Below are 18220 nucleotides of genomic sequence, written 5' to 3'. Positions count from 1 at the left end.
TACCAGCCACTAGGATTAATGGAAAAGAAACGAGAGACCAGCAGCAGAAGAACTGAAAACAAAAGGAACTGCCAGCTTGGGAAAGAAGACTTCAGCAGAAGATAGAAAAATTAAGAGTCAAGATAGGTCAGTTGACCCAGTACCAACAGGGTAATAGAAGTTGATTGGAAAGGTGAAGAGCATCCTCAAGAGAGACAGCGCCCACAGCAAACATGAGACCAGAAATCAAAGAATAGGATAATATTTAGACACACTGAAGCAGAACCTTCTCACACTCAGCAAGAGACTACACCGATACAAAGAGGAAAATAAACAACCGAATCTTCGGTGAGGACCAAAGAGCCTTCTACAGGAAACTGGGTGAAGATGAGAAAGCAGGAAATGGACCACCCGAGAAGACGATCGAAGAGTTGTGGGGAAATATCTGGAGCAGTGAAGTAAAACATAACAGCAAAGCAATCTGGATAGAAGTAGAACGGAAGAAAACGAAGGATATACAAGAGATGAGAGAGTGGGAAATTCGAGAAGAAGTAAAACAGTCGATCAGGAACACCCACAACTGGGGAAACCCCGGGAATTAATAACATCCACAACTACTGGTACAAGAAGCTCACCTGCACACACACAAGCACCTAGCAGAGCAGTTCACTTGAATGATAAGGCATCCGGAGACAATCGCGAAGTTTCTCACTGAAGGAGTCACATATCTGAAGCCTAAAGATGAAGACAAGAAACCTGGCGAAATACAGGCCAATGACATGCATCCCAACGATGTAAAAGATCCTGACCAGCTGCATAACTAAGAAGATATCAGACCACTTAGAGTTGTTATGTTTTGGTTTTTAGGAGCATTAGCAACTAAGGCCATATTGCTCCGAGGATATGTGGTGGTCATTCCCTGACCTTTCTGCATCATCCGTATTTGGTGGTCATGGACTCTAACCCCAGTCTAATCAAGAAGCGTGTGCTACGCACTGCCGCTCCTGCCCACTTGGCTACGGAGGCGCCCCCACTTAGAGAGTCAGAACATAATGGCCGAACAGCAGAAAGGATGCAAGCGGAGGAGCAAAGGATGCAAGGAGCAATTAACCATAGATGCTGCAGTTATGGAGCAAGCCTTCAAGAAGCACCGCAACCTATACACAGCCTACATCGATTACCGCAAGGTCTTCGACTCCATACCTCATAGCTGGCTATTAGAGACCCTGCAGATCTACAAGGTCAATCCGATAGTGACAAACTTCCTAGGAGCAACAATGGCGAAATGGAGTACCACCAATAAGGTCAAGAACATCACAACCAGACCAATCCCCATTAGAAGAAGAAGAATCTTTCAGGGAGATGCTCTGAGCCCACTATGGTTCTGCCTAGCACTCAACCCGCTATCCACCATGCTCAACAGCAGCATCAAGTATGGATATAACCTCGAAGAAGGAAGAAAAAACCTGTACACCCTCACCCGCCTGATGTACATAGATGACATCAAGCTCTACGCAACAACTGAGAAGAAACTACTCTGGAGCAACTATTCCATCCTGATGTCCTCAGCAAGGACATCAGGATGGAATTTGGTCTAGAAAAATGCAAGACTCACACACTGCACCAGAGAAAATTAGTTGGCCAAAACTACCAGCTGCTGACTGGTAAAGAGATCAAAACTATGACAGAAGGAGAGACCTACAAATACCTAGGGATGATGCAGGCTCAGCAGTTGGAACATGAAATCAAGAAGTGCCTGACCGAAAAATATCATCAGCGACTCAGAAGCCTGCTGAAAGCAAAATTGAATGGAGGAAATACAGTTAAAGCCATAAACACCAATGCAGCTCCAGTAATAACATACACATTCAGGGTCATAGATTGGACTAACACCGAGCTAGAAGATATCATGCGAAAGACAAGGACAATGATGACCAAGAGTCGCCAACACCACCCGAAGTCAGCAGTGGAGAGAATAACAATACGTTGGAAAGACCTGACAGAACAACACAACACCACTCCACCAGGCCATAAGGAAGATAGATAAGTGGTATACCTCATTCAACCTAACCGAGGAAACCGTCCCGCCCAAATGGTACAAGAAACGAAGATAGAAAGATGGGCAAAGAAGACACTCTGTGGCAGACACTACAATGACCTCCGTCAAGGTCACATCGATAATATTGCTTCCAATGCATGGCTCACAAGTGGGACACTCTTCTCTGAGACTGAAGGATTCATGCTGGCCATCCAAGACCAGGTAATCAACACCAGAAACTATAGAAAATACATCTCAAAGGAGCCCGGAATGTCAGATGACACATGTTGACGATGCCACCTGGTCTCAGAAATGATCCAACACATCACCGCAGGATGCAAGGTGATCATCCAGACTGAGTACACTCACAGATATGACCAGGTAGCCAGGATAATAATACATCAGAATCTAGCGAGGAAATACCAGCTGACCAAAAAAAAAGTGTACCATACTACAAGTTTTTTTTTTGGTAGTTGTTGGCGCATCGGCTTCTGTGGCCATAATGCACCACCCAAGGCTTTTGCAGTACTTGGATCCAAGCCTGAGTCGGGATTCAAACTCGCAACCTTTGGGTTGCTAGGCAGGCACTTTACCCACCTGGCTAGCCCGGTCGGCCATACTACAAGTACGAACCCCAGGCAGTACTAGAGACCTGAACCCACAAGCTGTACTGGGACCATGCCATAATAACGGATAAGACCATCCCGCACAACAGACTGGACATAACCCTTGTGGACAAGATGGAAAAGGCTACCCACCTGATTGACATAGCGGTGCCAAACACTAGCAATGTCCAGAAAACCCATGAGAAAAAAATTAGGAAGTACACAAACCTGAGACATGAGATCAAGGAGATGTGGCATATGCAAGAAGTATCAACCATCCCAATCATCGTGTCAACAACCAGTATGGTACCAAAGACTACCCACTTCTTCAAAATCATATGTTCCAGTGATAAATCACTCTCTCTTAAAGCAATTTTTCCCCTCTACCCTGCATCCACCCAAGGAAGTGTAAACATGCCATCATTTAGTTTTCCAATCCGTTTAAAGCTTTAAACACTTGACTTGGATCTCCCAGCAGCTGATTAGTTTTCAAACACAGCAATTTGCAGAATTTGGGTTTTTTTGGTAAGAGTTAAGCTTGTTAAGAGGCTTTTGTGCCCCACCTAACCTTACTGCTCTTCTCTGTAAATATGTTGAAATGCTGGACCCATTCCAACATATTTACATTCTATCTAAAACAAGGCTTCCAAACCTGTATGCAGTACTTAGGCTGCATCTACCTAACAATTACCAATTAAAATTCTAATGGGATAATCGCCTGTCTCTGCTCAAAATATTCCTCTATATTACTGACAAAAACCTGTGGGCTATCCTACAGTCTGTCTACAATATCCACAGAACCCCTAGGTACAATTACCTTGGTCTTTTTTGTTCTCCACTACCTCCACTGGGGTACCACCCAATTGATGTTATTCTGGGATTAAAAAAAAAAAAAAGGTAAAGTGCAGCCATTATCAACCCACTGCAGGATGGAAGCCTCCTCAACAATTCATGCTGAGGGAAATGGACCATAATCTGCCACGCTGGTCCAGTGCGGGTTGGCAGATCGACCGTATTCAGCAGTCAGGGGCTTGAACCCTGGTCTACTCAAAGAGCAGGTGCTACTGCACTCCTGACCACTCGGATTACTGTTACCCAAATGCAGTACCTAGCATTTATCAATGTTACTCCTAAATTTCCACTTCTCAGTACTGCCTAATTCATTAAGTCTTGCTGAGTAGCATACTCAGATTACTGTCATTAACTACCCTGCCAACCTTTGCATAATGAGAAAATTTAGACATTAAACTTGATAAGCCTTCCCCGATATCATTAATAAATATTGAAGACAGTAAGGAGCCCAGCACCCAACACTGAGAGGTTCCACAGGCAACATTTAGCATTAGCAGAGGTATACAATGCAAGAAAGCAAGCTTATGCAGCATCAGCCTATATAAAAAAAAAAAAAAAAATCCCATTTCACCCTTCCATTCATTCCAAATGCCTGTCCAGCTCAGCCTTAAATTTATTTAGGCTATCAACTTCCACAACAAAAGATGGACGTCTGTTCCACCAATCAACTATCGCTGGCTAAAGGCAAATTTCCACACATCTATTCTACAACTGTCTTTCCTCAATTTGAATCTATGCCCCCCTCAAGTTCTTAATCTGAGCAAGAGGAAGAATCCCATCAGCATTCAGCTTGCTCATCCCATTCAAGGCCTTATACACCTCAATCAGATCACCTTGCAGGTGTCTACCCTCCAAGTGCTGCAAATTTCTCATTTCCTGCTCTCCCAGAATATCCAGGGATCCAACAGAATGTCACAGTTTGGTTTGACTCATTACACGCAAGTAATTTAGAATGGATTTGTTTTATAACAGGGCAAAAGGAGATGGCATTATTATTTATAGTAGAGACAGCACTGAGTGAGTCACTGTACACAACCAATCACCCAATGCACCTGGTACCAGTACTCATCCCATGACAGAGTTCCTCGACCAATAATAGTAATCGGACATAACCACTCCATGCACCTGGTACCAGTAGCCATCGCGGGATAGGGAAAACCAATTAGGAGAGAAGACAACACAGTATATCTAAGTTACATCAGAAAAATATCTGGCCAACTAAATAGAAATGACTGATGCAAATGTAAAACCAAAAGAAAAAAAACATCATCCAACATGTTATGAACAGAAAGTCAAGTTACAAATTTATAAAAATTTTTAACATCTATGTCACTTCAAGAAATTTCTAAAGCTAGAGAGAAAATACAAACACAAATAGCCAGCAAGAAATGCAAGAAACTTTAGTAGCAGAACTAGTGAGATGCACTATTGCCAGTGAAAAACAGTAACAAATATGGAGAGACCACACCAGCTGGGTGCAATTACACTGTGGAAAAGCAATAAAAAAATTCAAAAGACATATGGAAGGTGGGGGGGGGGGGGTTCAAAAAAGATTTGTATTCACCCAGAAGTACTTGTGATAGAATGGTTGAAACAAATACCATGTATTCCATTTATTCAACATAGTCACCAGAAAAAATTACACAGTTTTGCTACCTCTCAACACACTTCCATAGGCCAGTTTTGTAGGACTGTCCTTCAAACCACATCTTTGCAGCAGAAATCACCTCATCATCAACAGCAAAAGTGTTTTCCATGAAGAAAGGACTTCAGGTCAAGAAAGAGAAAGAAATCCAAGAGTGCAGAGTTATGGAAATAAGCAGGATGCAGCAATATTTCAAACCCCACATTCGTGATGTCACCTCACTGCAGATGCAAGAAATGTGAAGAGGTATTATTGTAGAGCAGGTGCACACCTTTTGACAGCTTTCCAATTTTTTTTCTTCTATAATAGCATGTAGGTTTATGAAGAGGTTGAAATAATACTTCATCACATAGTACAGTCCTTTCGAAGGTAATCTGTTTGTATTATACCATGCTGAAATAGAACAGTCCACGCTGATCCCAAAAAACAGACAGCATCACTTTGCCAGCACTTGGTTGCACCTGTGTCTTTGGTGTGGGGGGAGGGGAGGTTCTGCATGCTTCCATTGTTTTGACATTTGTTTAGTTTTGGAAGCCTAGTGATAGATCCAAGTTTCATCCATAGCAACTAGTGGTTATAAAGATTCTCTTGCTTTTCCTGGAACATCAACATTTCTTGTGCACATTGTGACCTTTCCTTCTTCTGGTAAGGAGTCAGAAGTCTAGGAACTCATCTAGCAGAGCCTTTACTCATATGCCTGTGTTGATGTTCTCCCCAGACCCTACACTAATTTGGAGCTCTGCAGCTAGTTTTTTGATGTAATACAGCAATCTTCCAATTAATAGCTCAATTTTTGCAACACTCTTCCATTACAGCAGTTGTTAGCCATCCTGGGATTTCTTCACAATGCACTAAGGTTCTTCCACATTTATATTGTTTATACAAATGTGCAGCAACACCATAACCTGAGCAGTCTTCTCCATAAACAGCTACCATTTCTTTGTGGGTTGTTTTGGGTTCTTTCCCTTGCAGAAATAGGAAGGGAAATGAATTGCTGATCTGTATTCTGTATTCCATTTTATCCATAGTGACACTTCACTTCATTCAGCATTGAAAAGAAAAAAAAAAAAAGGAATTGTTAGATATAACCAAAATTTGTGTGGTTGCTATAGATATTAAGGTATCAAACAAAAAACTTCATCTTTCTATCACTACTACTTCTGGATGAATACAAATCTTATTTTTTTGAACCCTGTCCCATACCCTGTAAAACTTTGTCTTCACTGAGGAAAATAATGAAAATTACAATTTTTTTTTTATCACCAACCAGCAATTAATGCAGGCTCGTTATTTTTGAGATAGACCTCACAAGTGTAGTGCACATCTTTTGTTTTTGTACAAAAAGAACAAACTGTGAGACTGTATTCTGCATGTAAATTGTGTGTATTAATACGGTCAGTTTCCTTTCTTTGCTCAACGGTAAAACCAGGTTTCCATGAAGAACCTCTACAACCTTCACCATTCTCCTTGATTAGTGTTCATAAAAATTCCGCCCATCTTGACATGATTTATACCTACAATCACTGTCCTTTGGATTGGAGGTGCCAATGCATAAATACAGTTACAAGAGTGAAGTCACTAAATCATGGATATAGCTTAATTTTTCAGCACTCACCTCATAGTAATCCACTTAGTTTTTAAATTTATAATCCTTGTAAGTTATTAGAATCACATAACCACTATGTACGTGGTAAAACTTTCAACCAACTAAGTTATGGGCTTTAAAAATTTTTCTAAGAAAGGAAAGTGCACCTTCCATTCTATGGTTGTCTAATTAATATAAATTAAATAAAAGCTAATAGCTGCACACAAGAGACTTTCGAAATCGTCTTCAATTAGCTATAGTGGGGAGGGGAGAGCACGCGAGTGTGTTATATACAAGTTGAGTTCCCAAAATGCATTTCAGTGCACGTGGAAACTTAATATGTGCTAAATTCCAAATAGGAGAGAAGTTTCCGGGAATATTTTTGTTTAATATGTTAAGTGATGTGTGGCGCTTAAACCACTCAATGACGAGAGCTTCGTTTTGAAGGATTTTATAACTGGAATTTAGTTTAACTATTGTAATCACTGAATCGATGAGTGGGTTATGATTATAAGATTGAACATGTTGTATTGGTTCTGTACTTGCTAAATTAGATTTGAAGCTATTAAAGTGATAGTATGCACGCGTGTTAGAAATTTTTGATGTCCCGAATTTTGCTGTTGTACTGCCTATGTAACATGCTTGACAGTCTGATTGGCATCTAATCAAATGTATAATGTTATTATGATCTTGTGTCCCACACCTAGTCATTACATCACAGCACATAAGGACTCCTTAAAATATCATGTCAAGAGTGAAGTCAGTAACTACAGACCAGTTAGTCTGGCTTCAGTGATAGGGAAAATCTTGGAGACAATGATTAAGAGTGCAATACAGGAATATTTAGATAGAAATGGCATTCTAAAAGCCATACAGCATTTTGTTAAGGAAAAATAGTGTACTAAACTGGTAAGCTATTTTGACATACATAGTTAATGATGAGTGGGATGTAGGGAACAATTTCAACATAGATTATTTGGATTTTAGCAAAGACATCAGACTCAGTCTCTCACAAGAGGTTACTGCATAAACTGAAGCATGTCATGTTGGGATTACTGGAAATATTCTAAAATAGATCACAGGCTGGCTGCAGGATAGAAGGAAGGTTGTGATTAATGGTGTAACCTCAGTAGTGGATTGGTTCTTGGACCACTCTTCTTTCTGATTTTCATAAATGACATCAATGAATGGAACAGAGAGCATGATATCAAGATTGTGAGAGTTGATAATGATCAGTGCCAAACAGCATTCCTTCAAGATGACTTGAACAAGCTTCAAGAATGGTCAGATAAGTGGCAACTATATTTTTATGCAGCAAAATACAAGATCTTACACTTGATGAAATTGAATCAAAAACAGTAGAAAAAGAATGGGATCTGGGGATTAAGATATAGGCAGATATGAAGTTCTCTGATTAATGTAAACAGGCAGCCAGGAAAGCCCACGATGCCTTACTGATAATTTCTCGAACAATATTCTGTAGAGATAGGATATCATAATCTCACTCTATAAGGCAATTATAAAACCGCATTTGGAATACTGTGTTCAAGTAAGGAGACCTCATCTGAATATGTGGACTACAGAAGTTGCTACCTGGTACTTTAGAGGGAACTGATTGTGATTTATAAGACTCTGAGTGGGTTAAGTAATGAATGAAGGCAAAATTTTCACTGTTATAATGAATTCCAAAACTAAGGGCCATTTAAAAAAATGGTCCTTAGTTTTGGAATCTGACCTCTTCCCCTTTAGTCTTCATGGTTCAGTGGAACCATTCTGCTCCCACTGAAGACTACAGGGGAAAAGGTTTAGGATTTAGACTATGTTGTAGGACTTTTTCTTTTAGCCAGGGAGTTGTTGATTACTGGAAGAAGTTAACTCCACAGGCAGTTGAAACTGACTAAAAAATTCATCTAAGGTAACTGGATAGTTGTCTACATGGGGAGGGAAGTGAATAGTTTGTATTTTCTATCTACTTTTTTTTTTTTTGGCTTGTGCAATAAAAACCTCTGGTTTCCTTGTGCCATATGGCTAATACTGATCAAATAAAATTCATATGCATTACTGCATTCAGTTTTCAGTCATGAGGATGATTCTGCTCATGATGAACATTATTAGAGCTTGGGTTTTAAATTAACAACAAATGCTATTATCTACCATTCTACCTAAGTTGCTAATATCATTGTAAATTGTATAGCATCACCCGAAAAACAGCCCGTTATACATTTAAAAATCTAAGACATTACCAGAACAGGACAGAGCAGCTGTTTTGAAGTTGGTTTCTCATCATCTTAGTGAATGTATATTGAACTGCAAATAATGCATAATAAGATTTTCTTTGAATTATTATCCTTTTTCCAGATGTATCACTTAAAAAGAATCAATAAATTATTTACCAAATAGAATGTCAAATAATGGCTAAGCAGAGTGTACGGTGTGCTGATTGTCTGATTACAAAATGGCCATGATTCATTTAAATAAATTACTGAGTTGTTGGTTTAAAGAAGCACATACTTTTAGTATTGTCATTGCCTTGAGAACAGAAAGCAAATGACTATTAAAGCAACAAAGAGCCACGTCAACTTGACACTGGTCATGTGCATTACTCATGTGGAATAAAATACTGATAAATAGGAGCAAAGTTGTCCTGGTATTTTTCAGGCTTTTTAATATCAGCAAGAGCAAAAGTAGGGAATATAAAGACAGTATTTCTATTTACCACATTTTCACTTTACACTGCTTTTATAAGCTCAGAAGCTGAGAAAATACCCTCTACTAATTCAACAATTATGCAAAACACTCATTAATTTTTAGAAAACAACTTGTTTCTGGCAACATGTAGACTCATTCAACTTACATCGAGGATTCACTGAAAAACCATGTGCTATTTCAAGTATATGAGGGGGAAAAAATTTTACAACAAAAAAAGTTTTCTCCAAAAATATGCAATGAAAAAAAAAAATTGTTGTTACTGCAAACATATTCGATAAAGTGCCTAAACATTCATTTTTACTAATAAATATGATGAAAACATTACTACATACCTGCAAGGTCTCCAGTTGCAGCTGAAACTCCAAAGTAATAACCAACTGGAAGCCTCACTCCTTTAACTTCAAAACACAGTTTCCATTCGTCACTTTCATCTGTACTCATAAGCACCTATAATTTTCAAGATAACTTAATGAATATACATAGAATCACATATAATAATCACATACAGGAAACAACAAAGATGTAATGGGCTGGAATTGGTGAGTTTGGTGTCATCAAATGTGTAAGGCATGGGAGTTTTTTTCCTAGTTAATGATATATCCTAGGTGGAAAATTCTCAAAGCAAGATTGAGTACAGTATTATGGCATGTAAAGGTTTTATAAAACTGGCAGTTTCCTTACAATGCAACAAGAGTTTATAATAATAATTGGTTGCAGTAAAGATCCATAAAGATCAACAATTTACAGGTTAGTTAAGAAGCTTAAATAGTTTTGTTCTGTGATAGACAATAAAGAGTGTATTAGCGTCATAAAAATAAGTCTGTGAGGATGCCTGACAATATTACCATTAGTAGAGGCAAGAAAGTAGGGGCTCGCATCTGGTGAGTATGGGCTTGTCACACCCAGGGTCCTGAGCTATATATCGGCATTCTTTTCTTTCTTGATGATTCCCTTCTACTTATCTCTCTCTCTCTCTCTGTCTCTCTCTCTCTCTCAGATTAACTCAGAAATTTTTTTTTTGGCTGGTGCAGCAAAAGCCTCAGGCTTCCTTGCATCCTATCTAATAATAATAATGTGCAACAGTATCAAAAACTTTCCTGAAATCCAAGTATATGATATCAAGATTATTTTTTGCATCCAGTTCCTTTGTGATATTATAGTACCCAATCATATTTGTCAGACAAGACTTCCCCTTAACAAACCCATGCTGTGACTGAATTATTAGTGCAGTCTTGTCTAGATCAGTGTTTCTCAAACTGCGTGCCGTGGCACATTAGTCTGCCACGAGTATGCTTCAGGTGTGCCGTGGAAAATGCAAATAAAAAATTCATTTATTTACGCTGCATTGATCCCAGTCCCTTCCAGCGGCCCCTGTGACATCACACTGTAATTCCTAGTACTACAAATGTTCACCTTTAATCCTTTATTCAGCTTTTGATTCCTAGTAGTAGATTTGTTAACCTTTATTTGGCCATTCTTATCACTTGAGTCTCTCCCAGCTACCCTGCAGTTGTATAAGTGAACTTGTCAGTAGCACAGTAAGAAATTTCCTTTGTGTTTTTATATCTCTAAAGTGCCATATTCAGTTAATTCAATAAAGAACAGGTATTTTCAATTAACTCTATTAGTTCATTTTATAACTTTAATTTTTTTAGAAATTATTAGCAATGGATAAATTTTTAGTGAAAGGAAATCAGAAGAGGCAACTTGATAACAATGAGCTTGGAGAAAATGACAAAAACGAGCAACCATCAACATCAAAAAAGAAGAAAACATGTCATAAATATGATGATGTTTATTTAGCAATGGGATTTTCATATACTGCTACCCAAGATTGTTCTCTACCTTTATGTGTGGTATGTGGTTTAAAATTGTCAAATGAGTCAATGGTGCCGAGTAAATTGCAGCGTCATTTTTCTACGAAACACAAGAATTTGTTGTCCAAAATGATGGAGTATTTTAAAAGACTGCAGGCCTCTAATAGAAAACAAGGTACAGAATTTTATACTATGACTAAAATATCTGATAAAGTGCAAGAAGCCAGCTATTTAGTAACTGAATTGGTGGCGAAAAAAAAAAAAAAAAAAAAAAAAAAAAAAAAAAAAGAAAGAAAGAAAGAAAAACAAGAAATCCCACCTGATTGCACAAAGTCTGATTTTACCAGCATGTCGGGTAATCGTGAAAAGTATTTTGGTAGAGGAAGCTGGGATAAAAATAATGACAGTACCACTTTTGAAAAGCACAATTAGCAGAAGTATAAAATAAATGCCCAATGATATTGAAGAATAAGTTGTTCAACATATAATTTTGGACAACTGTTTGCATTGCAAGTAGATAATTCTACAGATATTAGCGGGAAAGCGCAATTAATAGCATTTGTCAGGTTTATCGAAAACGACACAATTAATTTTTTTTTGTTGTTGTTGTTGTTGTAAAGAACTCATTGAAAGAACAACAACTGGCTAAGATTTTTTCAAAGTAATGAATAATTATTTACAAAAGTGTGGTATACTATGGAAGTTGTGTGTTGGCATTTGTACTGACAGTGCTCCTGCAATGACAGGAGCACTAAGAGGATTTGTAAACTTAGTAAAACGACCCATTCAAATACTATTACAACACACTGTTTTATGCACAGAAAAGTTCCAGTAGTGGAGACAGTTGTACCTGATTTAAAACTTGTACTTGATCAAGCGGTTAAAATGGCCAATTATATGAAAACTAGACCACAAAAAATATGTATTTTCGTAAAATTATGCGAGTAACTTGAGTCTGATCATTTTTCTTTAATAATGCATACAGAGGTTTGGCAGCTATCAAAAGGAAATGTACTTATGCATATGGACGAGTTCCATGAGGAAATGCTCATATTTTTTTTCACAAGAATTTTGTGATTTAAGTGGTGAAATTTGGTGCTGTAAATGAGCTTTTCTAGCAGATTTATTCGTGCAGCTAAATAAATTAAATATTAATATGCAAGGCTCAGAGAAAAATTTGCTCACCTCTACTGACAAGTTGTTCGCCTTTAAAGAAAAGTTGAGTATATGGAAAAAAATATGTAAATGAAAAAAAAATTAGAAATGTTTCCCTTGACTGCCAAAATGAATTATACTAAAATAATTAATGCAATAAGCAAAACATTGGCATTAGCAAAGGCATATGATGCAAGAAAGTAAGCTTATGCAGCTTCAGCAAAAAAAAAAAACCTCCCATTTCTCCCCTCCATTTCTTCCAAATGCCTATCCGGCTCAGCATTAAATTTAGAGCTGTTAAAGACAAAAATTGAGCATTACTTCCCATCCTTTGATACCAAAAAATATTTGTGGGTAAGAGACCCATTTGCAACAAGAAACCTTCCAACGTTAGAACTTAATTTGCAAGAGGAAGAAGAGTTAGCTGAGATCCGTAGTGACCAGTCACTGGAAATTTACTTTAATAACATTAATATTAGCAAAATTTGGATCAAAATCCAAAATTAATTTCCATGAATTTTGGAAACGGCAATTAGAATTTTATTGCCATTTTCCACTTCCTACTTGTGCGAAACAGGGTTTCCACTTTAAACCAGATTAAACAAAAAAAAGAGAGACAGACTAAAGTGGGTAGAAAAGGAGTGAGAGTAAGCCTATCCACAATAAATCCTTGTATTTAAAAACTGTGCGCCTCCCATCAAACCCAACCACTGATGAAAATGTTATAATTGTATATTTGTTGTTTGGTTTTTTATAATTAAATATTTTCTTATATATTTTCTTTTAAATTTCATGCAATTCATGTATGTTCAAAAAAGAGACAAAAACAAATAAGTGTATTATTAAATATACCCAACAGAAATAACTTCCAGTTTATGAAAATATGTATTGTATATATTATAATGTATATTATTTATATTTATATATATTTATAATATATATATGTATATATAATAATGATTGTAGTGTGCTGCAAAATTTTAGCATCTTTAAAAATGTGTGCCGCAACACGAAAAGGTTGAGAAACACTGGTCTAGATGATCCTGCAATGCTTCTTTTAACCAGTGACGCCATTATTTTCCTGGAACAGAAGTTAAACTTACAGGTCTGTAATTACTCATGTCACCCTTTGATCCCTTTTGTGAATTCGGAATACATTTGCACATCTCCAGTCCATGGGGACCTCTCTGAGTCCAAGGATGCTCTTCTAATATAACTGGATAGATCCCATCTACAATTCTAGGTGCCTTTCTTATGTTTAATTTCAACAATTTCTGCTGTACTTTGCTCTCAGTTATTACAAAATCATTTATCTCTCTGTTATAGATTAATAAGCTTCTGTCCTACACTTCCCTACTTCCCAACAGAATTCCTGATGTGTGAATATAGATGCAAATATACTCATGCAGTTTGTCAACTATCTGAGCAGGATCATCAACAGTCAAACCATTGAATTCAAGTGGACCAATCTGATTCACCCCTTCCTTCTAGAGTTGATATAAGTAAAGTAAGAAGTCTTTGCTGTTTTTCTTTGCATCCTTTGCCAAAGATTTCTCATAATCTGCCTTCGCTTGCCTAACCTCCTTTGTGACTTGATTACTAGCTTATATCTACCATATGCTTCTGTGTCACCTGATAATTTATATGCATCCCATGCATTTTTCTTCTCTGCCAGGAGTCTCAGTAGTTCATCTGACATCCATTTAGGCCTAAACCTTGAATAGTATTTCTTAGTTGATATGAAAAGCCTAGCAGCTTCCAAGATTAATTCCTTGAATGCTTCACATTTAGAATCTGCTGTTGGTAACATCATCAGTTGGTCCGAATGTATAGAATTTAAAAACTGCCTCAGACCACTCTAGTCACCTTTTATGAAAGCAAAAACACTTCCCTTTACCCTTGATGGTAGTTACATCTTTAAGTAAATCCCACATCAGTACACTCTGATCACTGCCACCTATTGGTTCCTTTATCTGCAAATTCTTCATGAATAATCACTGCTGATAATCAGATCAAGCGTATTACTACCTCTGGTTGCCTCTCACACATGCTGCTGTAGAAAACAATCATCCAATAAATCCACAAGTCTTGCTAATGTGCAAGTGACAAACCCACAAGTTCCAGTCAATATCTGGGAAGTTAAAATCCTCCATTATAAGACATTCATTGCACCTGTACAGGAAGCAATTATTTAGAGCCTAAGGAAATTTATTAAATGATTGTTACTTGTTACAACAGCTGGCTTAAAAACAAACATCTACTTTAAAGTGCTTCTATCCTTAAAGAATGTAGATGCAAGTCACCAATCAACACGAACAAAGAAAGGTGATTCACATTTTGTAATTCTTTTCATCAGTATTTAGAAATGAATGCAACAGTTAATCTTCACGTGGTTAATTAACAAAGCCCATTTTCACTTTAGTAGCTACAATAATAAATAGAATTTATGTGTATGGAGAAGTGGTAACCTCCACACATTCATAGAGAGAGTGCCTTTGCATCTTGAAAAATGTGCAATTTCAGTTGCTGGAATCATCAGACTGGTTTTCCCAAACAACACAGTCAACCTGAAACTCCCCAAAGATCCCCCCCCCTTTTTTTTTTCACTCTTCACAGTATGGGAGTGAACGACAAATAAACATTTTCCCCAACAAGATGGGGAAAGACCACATATGGTGAATGCAGGTCTTTATTTCATGAAGGAACATTTTAATGATAAGGTCATATCTAACTGATATCCTGGATTATATAGGACAGTTGCAGTGGCGGCTTGTGACTCTGCATCTTAAAGTTACATTAAATTGCCTTGGTTATAAGACATACACAGTAATAATAATAAGCAAGTTAAAAATACTACAAAACATTAACTAGACATTTACCATTAACAGACTTGAACTTTTATTTAAAAACAAAATCGATTCTTTGGTTTTTATTTGTTGAAAATAGATTAATAACTTTCTAATTCAAGTTTGTTGACCAAGCTTTTCTCTATTAAAAGCATTGCTTGAGCATTTAGCCTTTCCTGATTCACACTGCTCCTTAAAAATGTTTTTATTCTTTTTAATATCGAATGGCAGCATTTGGGCTCTTAAGTAGTAATCAGAATAATCAAAAGAACTTTTATGAGTTTTGTTAAATTCACCAAGAACTCAGCTAGATTATTTTCTGAGATAAATTTCAGCAAGTCAGTTAATTTGCAATAATTGTGTAGCTCATGTCTGCTATAGAAAACTTATAATTCTGTAATAATTTTTTCTCTTTCAATCATGGGATATGCTTCAATAGTCTCCAGTACCTCTTCCATGGGCATTTTCGTAAGAAAAATAATAAAGTTCTCCTTGTTAAACAATTTAGCAGCAATTACTTGCTTTGTAAAAGAATATCCCTGACCTATGCCAACACATACAGTCGTATACTTCCTTCACTTCAATCATGAGTGTTTTTGAAGGATTTTTACAGTACATTGAATTCCTGATTTTTAGAATGGCATTCTTAAATTTTCTTATATATCCATGTATTTTAACTACCTCAATTTCTTGAGATTGCATTTGATTATAAATAACTTCCACATGAGGCATTATCTGATGGAAAAGTTCTAACAAGAACTTGAATTTTTCATTACTCAAGATATGCAAAATTCCAGTTGCTTTTGAAATCATGTTATCTGTGTTTGCTGTCGCTTGTAGTTCCTCCATGCATTTTTTTAAGGATTCAAAATTTTCATAAACGCTGTTCATGGTGCGTAAGTTCCATCTTGTAGGGGAAGGTCCGGCAACTCAGCTGTCAATATGCTTTCTGAGAACAGAGATGCTGTGGTGATCTCGAGAAAAATGTTGGTATCGACATGAGGTTCGAAAAGAATATTCTTGAATCTTGGGTACTACTTGATGCATTTCTCATCATCAGATTCAGTTGGTGTGCATAGCAGTGAATAAATGCATTTTTGTACACTTATTTTAGTCTGAACTCCCCCTTTCTTGCCTTTCATCAAATGTCTGAGCAACCAGTTTTTGAGTATTTCCTTCGAGGATTATGTCTAACTGATCTAAAATGCACTGATTTTCCATCTATTATTTTAGATAATACCTCACGATTCTTGGTAACTTTTCTGTTATGTTTGCAGATCTGTTATATCTGCAAAGTTCTTTAATATTTACGCTTCGTAAAAGCAATAGTGAAACAACATAATCAATACGTTTCTTCGAACTCACATGATTTAGAGTTTTTTCTTTCATTCTGTTTATGTTTGTAAAGCCACTTTTTGTCCACATTAAATCACCTCTGAACAGCAAACATGGAAAACAAAACAATGCATTTTTAACTTCACAACCATAAAGCCAACTTTTCCTTTGGTACCATTCAGTTTTAAAACTGCGAATGTATTTCTTATTATTACTTATTCCCTGCTGAGAAATTTGAATCTTTGGTGTGGGGTGGCCTTTTTTAATCAGATTTTTTTTCTTGGAAAGATAATTGTGAAAACCTAAGTTGCCAAAGTTTATTCACTGTCCCTTGATTTACTTCATGGGGAAGCATGTAGGTCATGATCGAATCAAATTTCACAAAATCGTGTGTCGTAGAAATAATGTTTTACTTACACATCATCTCATAATATAACTTCAACTTACCAAGTTCAAGCTCAATTTGCAATTAAGCACATAATTACACTGTTGAATGTTGAGTATTGACTTAACACTGATATTATTTAGTTACTTAATGGGAATTCGGGCAAATAACAAAAAGACACCGACATTGTGGCTACACACCCATCATGGTCAACGATGAAATTTGCACTGCACACTTTACAGTGACTTTGATTTGTTTCACCTACAAAAAATTTATATTGGCAAGTTGCCAATGGCAGCCAACCACCAGATATTCAATGGAATGTAAAGTGCATCACTGCCTGGCACACAGCGAGGCCTATGGTTAATTAAACTTCAAAGTTGGAAATAATTTTGTGTTTTTATTCATTTATTATTGAAAGGATGCATACTATATGTGGGTTCTGTTAATAAAAATATTCATTGCATTGCATTGTTCTTCACAAAATTTCATATAACTCTGTTCATTGTATATCTAGATTTAAATAGCTGGGGGTGGCGCAGTGCCTATGGACGAGCCGCCTCTGGACAGTTGATTGGTTTAGTGGCATGTGGACCTCTCTGGCCATAGTGCACCAGGGGTGACTATGGATATTTTATGCTGAAATATTTCGGTTAGGAATATGTTTAATCACTTTGGTTTCTATTAAATAGATCATTTGTCTGTCCCCTCACACTTTTTTAAATGCAAGTTGTTCATGTGTCTTAAGTTATGAATCAAATGCCCCATTATGATTTCTTTCAAAATTCATTCAATCTATTAGTATGTGTTTAACTGTTAAAGTTGTGTTATAAAATTGGTGCTGAGGTGCACTATCAGCCCAGAGTAGGTATGCATAGATTAAGTTCGTATTACCGATTCTAAATCTAGCTACGACAACTTCTTTCTGTCTCTTTGATCATAAACTGGTGTTGCATTATTTAACTTTTGTTTTATTTGGAACAGTTTGTTACTGCCAGTTTGTCAGCCACTCCGTTATACACATATTTTGGATCAATGGATTAAAGTTGGCATACGGTATTTTATCTATCACCTGGTATCCTGAAAAAACAGATATTAGCATAGGTATTGCCAAAAATTTTGCATAATTGCATTAGCTTGACTAACATCCTTTGTGATGACTTGATTGCAGACTAGTATATATCCTACCATATGTTTATGTATCACCTGATAATTAGCATTAGTAGAGGCATATGATGCAAGAAAGCAAGCTTATGTAGCATCAGCCAA

General features: G+C 36.9%; 1 protein-coding gene across 2 annotated transcripts in view; it reads right to left on the bottom strand.

Annotated features, from left to right (window-relative positions):
• LOC150085684 (vesicular integral-membrane protein VIP36-like) overlaps positions 1 to 18220 on the bottom strand; it is a 236019-nt gene that overhangs the window by 43760 nt on the left and 174039 nt on the right. For both annotated transcript variants that reach the window (XM_090373444.1, XM_090373443.1), the window contains one exon: positions 9746 to 9860. In XM_090373444.1, coding sequence (XP_090229570.1) covers positions 9746 to 9860 — 115 coding nt within the window. The remainder of the gene's footprint in view (positions 1 to 9745; positions 9861 to 18220) is intronic.

Source organism: Mastigoproctus giganteus, chromosome 5, assembly GCF_048544385.1.
Source record: "Mastigoproctus giganteus isolate SK-2022 chromosome 5, ASM4854438v1, whole genome shotgun sequence".
NCBI classification, from domain to species: Eukaryota; Metazoa; Arthropoda; class Arachnida; order Uropygi; family Thelyphonidae; genus Mastigoproctus; species Mastigoproctus giganteus.
The sequence above is the reverse complement of the archived record's forward strand: the minus strand, read 5'-3'. Positions and strand labels throughout refer to the sequence as shown.